Source organism: Rhinatrema bivittatum, chromosome 4, assembly GCF_901001135.1.
Source record: "Rhinatrema bivittatum chromosome 4, aRhiBiv1.1, whole genome shotgun sequence".
NCBI lineage: Eukaryota > Metazoa > Chordata > Amphibia > Gymnophiona > Rhinatrematidae > Rhinatrema > Rhinatrema bivittatum.
Window position 1 is genome coordinate 123,370,152 of NC_042618.1, and position 12,777 is coordinate 123,382,928.

The 12,777-nt window shown below is 40.2% G+C and overlaps 1 protein-coding gene across 4 annotated transcripts in view; it reads left to right on the forward strand.

Moving 5' to 3' along the window:
- Positions 1-12,777, forward strand: part of PACS2 (phosphofurin acidic cluster sorting protein 2) — a 490,004-nt gene that overhangs the window by 342,485 nt on the left and 134,742 nt on the right. For all 4 annotated transcript variants that reach the window (XM_029598809.1, XM_029598810.1, XM_029598811.1 and 1 more), the window contains exons 3-5: positions 6,038-6,127; positions 10,753-10,878; positions 12,572-12,734. In XM_029598809.1, the coding sequence (XP_029454669.1) occupies positions 6,038-6,127; positions 10,753-10,878; positions 12,572-12,734 (379 nt within the window). The remainder of the gene's footprint in view (positions 1-6,037; positions 6,128-10,752; positions 10,879-12,571; positions 12,735-12,777) is intronic.

The following is a 12,777-nucleotide window of genomic DNA, read 5'->3' on the forward strand; positions in this document are numbered from 1 at the left end:
GGGGCTACTGGTGCCATTGGTCAGCCCCTGACACATGGTAGGAGCAATGGACGGCCCATGCCAAGATGGAGCTGGCCATCCATTGCTCTTACCATGTGTCAGGGGCCGACCAATGGCACCGGTAACCCCTGTGACATATTAAGGGCAAAGGGCTATCGGCGCCATTTTGATTACTGGCAGCCGATGGCTCAAGTGCAGGAGATCGCTTCCAGACCCTTGCTGGACCACCAGGAACTTTTGGCAAGTCTTGGGGGGGTCAGGAGGGTGGGGGGTTGTAGATAATTAAATTTAAAGGGTTGGGATGGGGGGTTTTTTTGTTTGTTTTTTTTCAACAAAGAATACGATAAAAGTTTTCTGATCCGAGGAGTGGACAGAAATGGCCCTCCCCAGACCCAAAAATGAAATGGGGACAAAAAACATTTTATGCCCTCACCTAATTTGCTTCATAAGAGGCACAGATGCCCGGGAGCAGAGCCGGTTTAGCACACCATTTTTTTTTTTTTTAATTAATTTTCCCGCTCTGAATCCTAGGTGCATCTTATGGTCAGGTGAGTCTTATGGAGCGAAAAATATGGTACCTTGGCTAAATCCATGTTGGCTTTGTCCCATTAAATTATGATTACCTATATGTTCAGTAATTTTGTTCTTTGATAGTTTCTACCATTTTGCTCGGTACTGACATCTGGTCCACTGGCCTGTAGTTTCCTGGATCACCCCTGGAACCTTTTTAAAAAAATTGGCATCATGTTGGCAACCCTCCAATCTTCAAGTACTATAGAATACCAGGAGTAAGTTTCATTCCTTTTGTGGAGCAAGAAAGGTTAAAGTGTAGATCCCTCTGGCAGGGCAGGTGCAAGTCACCCATCTCAGAGATATATTGTGGGTCCATTCTTTGATCCCATCAGTAGATGGATGCCGTTTTTTTTTTCTCACGCAATGGACCTGAATAACAGCGGACTGGTGGGTACTAGATTTTGTTCTAAAGGGCTATGCCCCAGAATTCTTTCATTCTCTGGGGTTTTTATCGTCTTCCCATGCTTCTCTAGTACCAAGCAGAAGGCAATAAAGGAGCCATGGTCTGTCCCTTCTCAAGAACAAGGGCAGGGCAGCTGTTCAATTTATTTCATGGTTCCAAAGAAGAATGGGTCCTTTCATCTTATCCTGGACCTAAAAGGGGTCAACAGGTACCTATATATGCCCCAATTTCAGAGGGTGACACTTTGCTCTGTCATGTCAGCCAGGAAGGGCAAATTTCTTTTATCTTTAGATCTGGCAGAAGCCTTTCACATTCCCATCCAATGTATTCTTCAATTCTGCATACTAGGCAGGCATTTCCAATTTCAAGCTCTCCAGTTAGGACTTGCAACAGCTCCAAGAACTTTCATCAGTGTGATAGTGATAATGGCAGCAACACTGAGGAAATGAAGCATAATGGTCAACTCCTTCCTGGATGACTGGCTTATCAGGACCCAGTCTTTCCTAGACAGCCAGCAAGCCACAGATAGTAGTGCGGTTTATGGAGCGACTGTGGTGAGCACTGAACTACTCAAAGAGCAACCTAAATACTTCCCGGTCTCTCACATTCCTCTGACCCTGTTCAGTACATCAGAAGGAAGGGTCACTCTAACTTTAGAGGATATCCAAGCTAATAGTTCAAGTACAATGCTTCTGGGACCAGAAAGCACTCAGGATCTGGGACTACCTTCATCTTTTAGGGTTAATGACATCCATCCTAGATCTAATTCCATGGGCCAGAGTACACATGCACCAATTGCAGCAATCCCTGCTAGCCCAGTGGTTCCCCAAGTCAAGAGACTGAGTCTAGGTCCTGTTAAGTCTGGTTAAAAAAAAAAAAGAGCCTGGAGAGGTGATTACAACCTCCAGTCTATTAAAGGGCATAGACCTAAATCCTCCTCCTTGGATCATGGTAACCACATATGCCAGCACAGACTGATATGAAGCCCATTGTCTAGACTGGGTGACTCATGGTCGATGGGCAAGGAGAGTAACTGCAAGTACTATAAAGCTTAGAGACAAGAGCCATAAAATGAGCACTACACTATTTCCTTCTCCTAGTAAGAGGGAAGGCAGTAAAAATTGTTAGACAACGCCACTGCATTAGCACATATGAACAAGCAAGGGGGCACCTGCAGCCAAATCCTTGCACAGCAGACATTGCATTTACTCTTGGAATCCCACATCATGGGAATCGAAAACATTCAAGCTGATTTTCTGAGTAGAAATGGGCTAGATCCTGGGGAATGGCAACTCAGGAAGCCTTCCAGATGATAGTTCAAAGGTGAGGGCACCCATCAATGGATTTAGTGGCGACCTAGGCAAACGCCAAGTCAGCCAGATTTTTCAATAAATGGAAGGAACCAGGGTCCGGTGGAATAAATACCCCTGTAAAACCCTAGCCAAAGGACAGTCTCCTGTATGTGTTCCCACCCTGGCCTGTCAGAGGCAAGATATTAAGAACAGAGGGTCACCCATCTATGGTGATTCTGATAGCCTCAGATTGGCAGATAAGGTCATTGTATGTGGCCCTAATGAGGCCTGTAGTAGGAACCTTGTTAAGTCTTCTCAGTGGGCATGGGCTCCTATGGCAGGGTCCAGTACCAATGGAAGATCTATATTTTGTCTTATTGCTTTGCCCTTAAAAGGACATGCGTGCAAAGAAAGGGCTACTATCCACTAGTAATCACAATTATATTATATATATGTATATATATTATATATACCTTTAAAGAAACAAAAAATCAGGCAATATGTGGTACTAACCAATGCTTGTGATACATGAGAATAACACTCCAAAAAGAGTGGGGCAAAAGCACTTGTGGGATTGAGCAAATACAAGTTTAAAATGTAATTTTTTATTACAACACTTTATATAAACAAGAAAGTACTACTTAAATCTAACACAACGTGTTATTCTGATACTTTCCAATTCTCTCAAGGGATTATCTCACACAACCAATGTTGTAAAATGTGTTGACTTTGTAACTATACAATGGTAAATCTAACCACATAGGATGACTGACTTTAGGTACAGCTCCACAATAACAACCACAATGTGAACTGACAAAGATACATGGACTGTTAACAGAATATTTATATAGACAGAATAATAACAGGTAAACTGTTTCTATATTGTGTAACAGTACACGAACCCTCCAATTATTATAGATAAAACACTTTTTTGAGGAAACTCAAAATTAACCAACAATCTGTTGTTTATATGACATAACATTTAATCATGGGGTGCTATCAGACTCTGAAAGAAGGTGTTCCTGTTGGGTATGCTGTTATTGTATCCCGACAAGGCCCTTGTTTCGCCAACCTGGCTTCCTCGGGGGAAAACCCTGACGAGTTGGACACCAAAAAAATCACTTCTCTAGCTCCCTCCATGCTACTGCAGGGGGGATCTGAAGATGTAACTAGGTTTAAAATGCCACACGGCTAAATAAACCAGTTAAAGTGAAGTACCGCCTGTGTGGAAAATGCAAATCACAATGCTGGCTGCACCGTCTGCGCCAAAGGAGTTCGTCAGATAATCCAGTTCTTCAGAGGGTCTTAAGCTGATCAAATCCCCCTTCAGACTAGTAGACCTGCAATGGAACCTCAGTCTAGTTCTCAGGTCCCTAACAGATGTGCTTTATGAAACAAAGCTGTCATCTTTAAAGGATATCTCCTTAAAGATGGCTTTCCTGATGGTTATTTGTTTTGTCAGGCATATCTTGGAGCTACAGGCTGTATCATGTAGGGACCCTTATTTGGTATTTTTGCCATATTCAGTTATTTTACCTAATACTGTCTTTTTTTTTTTTTTTTGCCCAAGATAATGTCCTTTCCAGCTTTCAAAGGTTAAGGACTCACGCATATTACTGAGGTATCTAAAGTGACAAACCCATTTCAAAAGACAGACAAGTTTGTGCTGTTTAGTGGTCCAAAGAAGGGAGAGGCAGCCTCTAAGGCAACCATGGCCAGATGCATTAAGGAGGCAATTATATCAGCGTAACTTCTCAGAGGTAACGAAGTGCCATTAGGGCTCAATGCGCATTCCACCAGGGCACAGGCGACCTCTTGGGCAGAGGCATCTTTCGTAACTCCAGATGACATTTGTAACGCAGCCACTGGGCTCTCCTTGCACTCCTTTACCAACTATTGCAGATTGGATTTAGAGGCCAAGGCAGAGTGTTAGCTTTTGGTTTGTGCATCTTAGAGTAATGCTCTTGTCTTCTCACCTGTGCTAAGAGTAGCTTCACAGATTCCCATGTGTATAGACTGGTCTAGCAGGAAGATGAAGAAAGGAGAATTTAATCTTACAAGTTAATTTGCTTTCTTTGAGTCCTGCTAGACCTATCCAAATCCCAGCCGGGAATACTGTGCTGCCAGAACCTAGCATAGTCTAGAAACCAGGCGCTTCTCTGCTGTCCCTCTTTCATGCCAATCCCTGCCCCTCTCTGGGGGTAGGGAGCCTCCAGTTTTTCCTCCTATTTTCCACAGTGGTGCAGAGAAAGGGATACATGGAAAGAGAAAGTAGACAGCTTGATCAGGTAAACGCTCAGAACAAACTGGGGACACCTTCCCCCTTTTTCTTTCTTGCTCACTGTCCCATATCAAAATTTGGGATAAGGTAGTTGTCCCTATGCTCTAACAGATGTTTACTGGCAATTGCCTTCCACCAAACCTTTCTTATATCTGGATGTGACTTCATAAGAGAGAGAAGGTGTGTCCTCTGTCTCTGGCAGTTGTAGAGAGAGAATTCCCATTTGTAAGGAAAGGAAATGAACAAATAAGATTAAATTTCAGCTTAGATACTAAGAAACCTTTTTAAACTTAGTAGAAATACAGTTTGTTAAATTTGAGTAGCATTAAAATAAAAACTAAAATATTTCTGATTTTTGTATTTCCTGAGCAGAAATAAAAAATATGAAGACTGTGAGGGTAATTTTCAAAGAGACTTCTACAGATGAAGTAGGTGCTTTTCTAAAGGGCCATTTCTGCAGGTGAATTGTGTGACTGGTACACACAAAATTATGTGCACACACACTGTATGCATGTAGTTTTCCACAGACAAGCGAGAGGCATTCCAAGGAGATAGTCTAGGGAAGGTTTGGATGTATGTTCATATTTTAAAATGTACATGCACAAATTCTCTCTGCAAAACTGTGTACACTAAATAGGCCATGTAATTGTGTGCATAGTTTTACCAGAATAATTTTCAAAGAGGTATACACATAAGTCTGCTGTGAAATTTGATGCAACTTATGCACAATATTACAAAAATACTTCGAAAGGTTCTATTTAACCAAAAAAAAAGGCACTTGTTTGGATGGGCTGGGTGGGGAGAGGTAGAATGCATTGGTTATAAACACATGACATGCGTGTGGCTATGCATTCCTTTGATGCTTTTAATCTGTTAGGGCAAATTTCAAGTTCTGTTTCTGATGGCAATATATTGCTGTGCAAAAAATTGCTTCAGTCCCCCCAGTGTATTAAAAACATGTGACATTAATGCCTTTTGTGCTCTAGGCACTCCAGGCCTGTGAAGAATATTTCATCTCTTTAGGTGGTGCTATAGCCATGCATACTCCTCATATTATGTACAATTGTTTTGAAAATGTATTCATTTTAATGTAATATTTCTAGTAAGCAACTTAAACAAAGGAATTAGTCATGAAGATGAACTTTGCAAGGATACTTTTCTGAGTTATAGAATTGCTTATTAGAATTGTAATGTTTTTATTTTATTTTATTTTTTAAATGTAACTAATATACTTCTAAGCCATTACAAAATTTTGGAAGGTTGATTTTTATTAGCACGTGAGCACTGATACTTTGCAATGAGTACCGCAGGTCTGCTTTTGCTGTACTGGAGAATTCTATCAACTACTGCATTTTTCCTCCAGCACTCGCACCTTTAAACAGATAAAAATGTCTCCTTTCAACAGTTATAACCACATAACATACTGAGTACTCGTGCAAGGACACTTCAAATAGGACTGTCATAATGGGTTTCCTTTGCCTTATACAGGGCTCGAAGCGAATACTACGATCTCATGAGATTGTGCTGCCACCTAGTGGACAAGTGGAGACTGACCTTGCACTAACTTTTTCATTACAGGTAACTTTTTGTAAATATTTTTATTTTTTTACTTGTATTTAAATTATTCCTTAAAGCAGTAGACAAACCCTGTAACTTATAAAACAAATCTTTTTTAATTGAACTATTTCTCTTTGCTAGAACTTTTGTCTGTACAGGAACATCTTTTTTTTTTTTAAACATATGTTTATTATATACCAAAAACGAAACCGAAGCCAGTATAACTATGACAGAACAATAATGTTGAATCACGTACATACTTTCGAGAGAAAGCACATAGGCTAGCTAACACATGGCTCTATACAAGTTGCTATATTATATCCAACATATATTCCTCCCCCCCCCCCAGTGTCCTCGAACCTGTACGACCATCGTCCAATTTGTCCATAAGTTCCATCTAAAGTTCAAGGAGTAGTGCAATTCTTGACACAGTCCTGCATGGGTGATGATAGGGTGTTCCAGTATCTACTCCAGATCTTTTGACATTTTATTTTTGCTGCTGGATTTTTATTATTCGCTGTCATATAATCGAATTGCAAAAGCTTATAAAGTTTGTTTGTCCACTGTTCCACTCGTGGTTGGTCAGGTTTGATCCAGGTCGCCAGTATGGGTTGTAGCGCTGTCAATAGTGCTTTCTTCAGGAATACGCTGTCCCATTCCTCTAAAGTGTCTAAAGAGCCTTGAAAAAATCGCAGGAGACAAACCTCCGGCTTCTGAGGCACCGTACTCTGTAGAATGTGGCTTAAATCGGTAGTCACCAGTGTCCAGTACTGTTGAATCTTGTCACAATTCCATAACATGTGCATCAGTGATCCTGGAGCCCGGCTGCATTTCAGACATGTATCCGTTTCGCTTAACTTAGCAATATACATCCTGGTTCTGGACATAAACATGCAACGGAGAACCTTATATCCAGTCTCTCGCAGCAAGACATTCTCCGTGATTGACAAGCAATCCATCCAGATCTTGGCTATATCTTTCGTAGTCAAGCATAGTCCAGCCTGTTGCTCCCATTTCCTTTGTATTTCTACCAGTGTCTCTTCCTTTCATAAGTCCCTTAAAGCTCGGGAAAAGTTAGAACAGGACTTCAAGTTCCGTCCCACGGGCGTGAAGAAATGTAGTAACAACTCTGCCTGGGAACCATTTCCCCTTTTGCCATGCATGGAAAATATATAATGTCTCGCTTGAAGGTATGCAATACAGGAACATCTTAAGACTGTCCAATTCTATTTACCTAATCTTAACAGGCTCCTTGAAGTTAATGTTTTGATCTTTTTTTATCTTCAGACTAATGTCGCACATTATGTATATTGTGAATATAGTATAATTTGTCCATAAAACACAACAGTGCCAGAAAAGCATGACAGCATGGGATTTTACTCACAGTTTTGATCTTCATGATTATGAATAACAAATTGAACTTTAGGATGTTGAAAGTCACTTTCTATCGAAGGTTTTTATCAGCACATGGAATGAGGGTGCTCTGACTGTTTATAGCGACTGTGATTTAAATGCTAGCTGTAAACTATCAGTCTATGGGCTGATCAAAAAAAACAACTGAACTAAAATGCCATGCAGCCATGAAACAAACTTGACATGACTTCAGTAAATGATATATTAAGGCAAGGCTTTTCATCCCAGTCCTTGTTACCCACTACTGGCCAGTCTGGTTTTAGGATATTCACAATGAATATAGATTAGGTTTACATGCGTTGCTTCTGTCGTATGCAAATGTCTCATGTATTTTCATTGTCTATAACCTGAAACCCAGACTGGCTAGGAAGCACTTGAGGACTTGGTGAAAATTATATTAGTTCAAGTATCTTTTTAATGTACCAAAATGTATAACGTATTTACTTGGAATACGCACATAATTTATAAAAGATCAAAATAACATACAGTTCATTTTCACAGGGGTCTCAAATAAGCACTACTAGTTTAACTGTATTCATTTCTTTATAGTTGATCATTGGTCCCAGTCATCCATCTTTTCTTTTTTTTTGTTTTTGTGTTTGCAAATACAATTAATACCCAAATGACTTATCTTGTTTTGTGAAATATTATAATCCCGAATGTCCCAACACGCACCATGTTTCAAGGTATCTCTGCATCGCCTGCAGTTCTCAAGGAGACTGGGTGATTCATAAATCTAATTAAATAATGGGGCACAATCCAGATCAGTGTCAAGATATTAAAGAAACATAATAAAACAAGCTCTTTCATAGACTGAAATATCTATAGACTGGTATGCGGTTTGAATAAGATTCATTTCTCCCATGTGTAGCGGAAAGTGAGACATGAGATTATTGAGAAAGTGATTGTTTCCTTTTGCTACTTACTGTTTTACGGATCAGTAAAACTCATTTCACATTGCATAGTCACTTGTATGTGTTTGAGAACACAGTTTAAGGCAGAGCCATTTTTCCCAAGCCATTACTAAGTAAAATGTTTCTTTAGCGCATTTTTATTTTCAAAAACATGCGCCCTAACATTTGCTAGCTGTGCAATCTGATCCGGTGTTTAAACAACCCTTTCCTATGCCTTAATAAATTATTCAGAGTCACTAGCCAAGAAATATAATTGGAAGTTGGGTATGAACTATTTTGCTAAATCCCTTTAGACTCAAGAGCAATCAAATTAATATAATCTAGAACCCAGAAGGCTGCAGGAAATGTAAAATTACAAATCACTAGTGTGATTTGGTTTGTAGTTCTATTGATGCAGGAGAGCTTTTGCCCAAATTCATGGACAGAATCCCACAGAGTATTTTTACTGATTTATTTTAAGTTGCTATTAGTAAAACTACAGCCCTTTGGTTCAGGAAAAGTTACAGTAACTTTGAAGAAAAGGAGAGAGGTTATGATGATGTGAAATTGGTAAGCGTTTTTCTTCTAGAAATGTGTTGATCACAAATTAATAAACATATTTGTAACCCCACCTCAGTGTGCAAACCCAGAACAGGTAGGTACATAGTTTTTTGTCTGCTCCTGGGGGCAGGGACCCTGGCTAGCTTCTCTGACTTTTCCCTTCCCAATGTGCAGGTCCTTGTGACTAGGGGTAGAAAGGAGTCCTCTCAGGGCCCTGTGCGGGGTTCATGTGCTGAATTCCCTGGGCTAGGTGAATTGTTAACACTTGGTGCTGGGTGCAATGTGCTGAATGCCAAAGAATACACAGGAACCACTGAGTGAGTGTCCAAAAATACTTTACTGCAAACAGCATGGTTGAATTGCACAAATAGGTTTCTAGCTCCATAGTTCTCTTTTCTCTTTCACTTGATGTACATTTCTTGTGCCCTCAATGGGTCTGATGCAATACAGTGCACTCAGCTGAGTGCACTGTATAACCCGCAATTGGACACGGGTTGTGTAGGTGCTACCTAATCCCCTTATGTATTATGGGGTATTAATTATGCAATAAGGGGATTAGCTCCTCCACAACGTGGCGTGTCCAACACACAGCGAAACTAATAGCGCTCATCACATGCAAATGCATGTTGATGAGTGCTATTAGTTAATCACCCAAAATGCAAAAAAAAAAAAAAGTGCCTCTAAAATGCAGTTTTGCACTCAGAAATGAATGCCTGCTCTGTGCAGAAAATACTTTGACTCAGAATTCCCTAATCCCTGAAACTTGGAGAGGCCCAGGCCTTCATCAGGGCTCCTTTACTCAAAAGAACAAAATATACCTCAGATCCTGGACAAAACACACTGTATCTTGGTTGGAGAGTATAGCAGTATAGTCCAAACCCACGCTGGAGGGTCTTAGTGGGTTTCCAAGGCTCCAGGAAGGTTAGAATGTAACTTAGAGAGAGGTTGAAATGTTTTCCTAACTTCCAACTTAGTCTGCCCCCAGAGCCCTTTGCGGAGGTCTGCTAAAAAGCCTCCTGCAGGGGATATCCATTTCGGTCCTGCCACTGGGGGGGCTGTCACAGAATGGATCCTCCCCCTAATTCCTTTCTCTAACTGCACCTCAAGTTTATTACCAGGGCTTAATAGTAACCTGAAAAGGTGCCCGGGTTACATATTAATTATCTCCAGGTTGCATTTTTGTTCCTGGTTTGATATCTTTCTAAGTCTTTTTCAGAGCTGTGGGTTTTTGACACTAGTTTTTATGGGCTTTCACATGTATAATTTGTTGCTATATAATAGATCAAATATAAAATCTGATATGACAGGAGACAAAACACCTGCCTTGGTTACCAAAGGCTCTCCTGGTAGGTGCAGAAGTTGCAAGCTTGGTCTGACTGTACTGCAGGTGATGCATTAAAGAAAAGTGGCTGTGATGTCAGCAGCAGTAAGTGATTTTAGAACACAAGCAGATGGAGAGTTAAATCTAGTATGGGATCAGGTTGCTATCAATTGTCCTGTCATAGCCCAGTAATGGCAAGGGGGGGGGGGGGGGTAGCCTTATATTTTGTGAAATGAATTAGTGTGTTCATGCAGCTTAGAAAAATGTAGATGCATTATATATTACCAGCAAATATTCGCAACTTTTAAGAAGAGTTCTAATTACCTTAATCATGTAAAATCTTACAAGTTGTTCTATATGGAAATATATATTAGCTTAACATCTGATTTGTAAGTTATATGGTACTCTAGCTAAAAGTAAATTATATAATACATATTGTAAATTGTATTTGAATGCAGTATCCACATTTCTTGAAAAGGGAAGGCAACAAACTTCAGATCATGCTGCAGAGAAGGAAACGTTACAAAAATAGAACAATTCTGGGCTACAAGACCCTGGCTGTGGGATCCATCAATATGGCTGAGGTAGGTGAGCCTATTTAGCGTAAATGATCAGCCCACAGAAGACAGAGCTGTCAGCATATTGTATGCATAATCCCTGGGTAAACTTTCCATTCTATATGAACGTTTGTTCGGGTCACACTTCGAGCATCCTTGGAAAGGCTCTCAAGTTAAGGTCTGTATTTTTTTTTTTTGGATTGTTGTTCATTTTGCTTGTGCAGAGGCTGGGTTTACATTCTTGGAAACTTTTCGAGCTGTAGTATGAGGCAAGACCAAACATTCAAAATGTTGCCCTGCCAAGGTAGGGAGTTTTATGTTGTAAGAGTGATTGTTTGGCATTTACCATTGATAATTGTTTCTCAACTGGCTCAGAGAACACTGCTGCCCTTCCACATAGAATTTACTTAACTCTTGTGCACTCAAGGAATGCTCAAAGGGTGCCCTTGTCTTGGGAGGAGAAACTGAATACAAAGAAAACTTCCTTCACGACTTCCATATTGTGTTGTCGCAATTTACTACGTAATCTCCACTGCAACCAAACAGGCCTGCCTCGGGTCCATACAAGTAAACAGTTTTGAAGCTGGAATCTTTCATGTCTTGATTTGCTGTACAAAGAAGAAAGCACTATATTAGGTTTACCTCCTCGGATAGCTGTGGCTACTTCAGTGCTTACCTCTCAAAAATGCATAGTCGTAAATAGGCTAAATAAGTATGAATTGAAACGCTGGTAGAGAGCATGTTGCAGTAGCACACCCTAGACATTTAAAAGCATTTCTTTTCACTGAAATTTATGTGCAACTAGAGATTTTGGCCTTGGTCATGGAATACTAAACCTTTTCCTATTTAAATGTGTACTTTACATTTTTCCCCTCTGATTCTAGATAACTGAAAACTCATGTTGGCTATTAAATAACAAATAGATTTATAAACTGGATGCTGTTTGTCTTTGCAAGCTGTTATGTGAAAGATGAGTAGAGCTGAAAATACTGATAGATGTATATATAAAATTCCCCACAAAAACTCAAGATTTGGAATTTTTTTGAAATGGATATTTGACAGAGGACAACTTGGACTACAAATGCAATCAATGAGGACTTAGATATAAAAATAGCACTATGATCTGGTAGAAAAAGGGACTGATTTACAGCTTTCTTAGCTCTGTAAATAGCCTCTGAGGAGGGAATACATTTCTATAGCTTTTAACATGTATACATGGGGAGGAAAATTTTCAAAGGGGTTTTCCCAGGTAACTATGAATTTATCTGGGTAAGTTCCCTGAACTGAAAACTTTCCTCTCTTCAACAGCTAGCGGTATGTGCACTGTTTCACAGCACGTGTATTTTTAACCGTGGGGTGAGGGTGAGAGAGACAAAGTATGTGTGGGGATTTCACCTCGGCATGTGCCTGCACCTGTCTTATAGCAAATGTAGTGTCTCTGGCCAGTTCCCGCCAGCAGAGATTTTCAAAGGGAAACTGCCCAAGAAAACTATATTGCAGATCATGTCACAGACCTGCAAGCCATGCAGACAAATTTCAGAATTGCCCCTGTATAAACATGGATGTCAGTGAAGTGTATAATACAACACTGACATAGATCAGATTCTCCAAAAGAATATGCAGAACTGAACTACATCAGAATGAAATACAGGCCTATTATTCTATAGAAGAAATACATATTAGTATATTTAACAATTGCCTTTTAACTCCATAAATGCAGGTAATGCAGCACCCAACTGAAGGAGGCCAGGTTCTGAGTCTGTTCAGTAACATTAAGGAAGCCACTGCCAAAGTAGCAGAGATCTGGATTTTCTCCCTCTCCAGTCAACCAATAGACCACGAGGACAGTACCATGCAGCCCAGCCAGAAAATCAAATCCACAGGTCAGGTCATGTCCTGTATAATTATTTGTATGCCATTTGTACC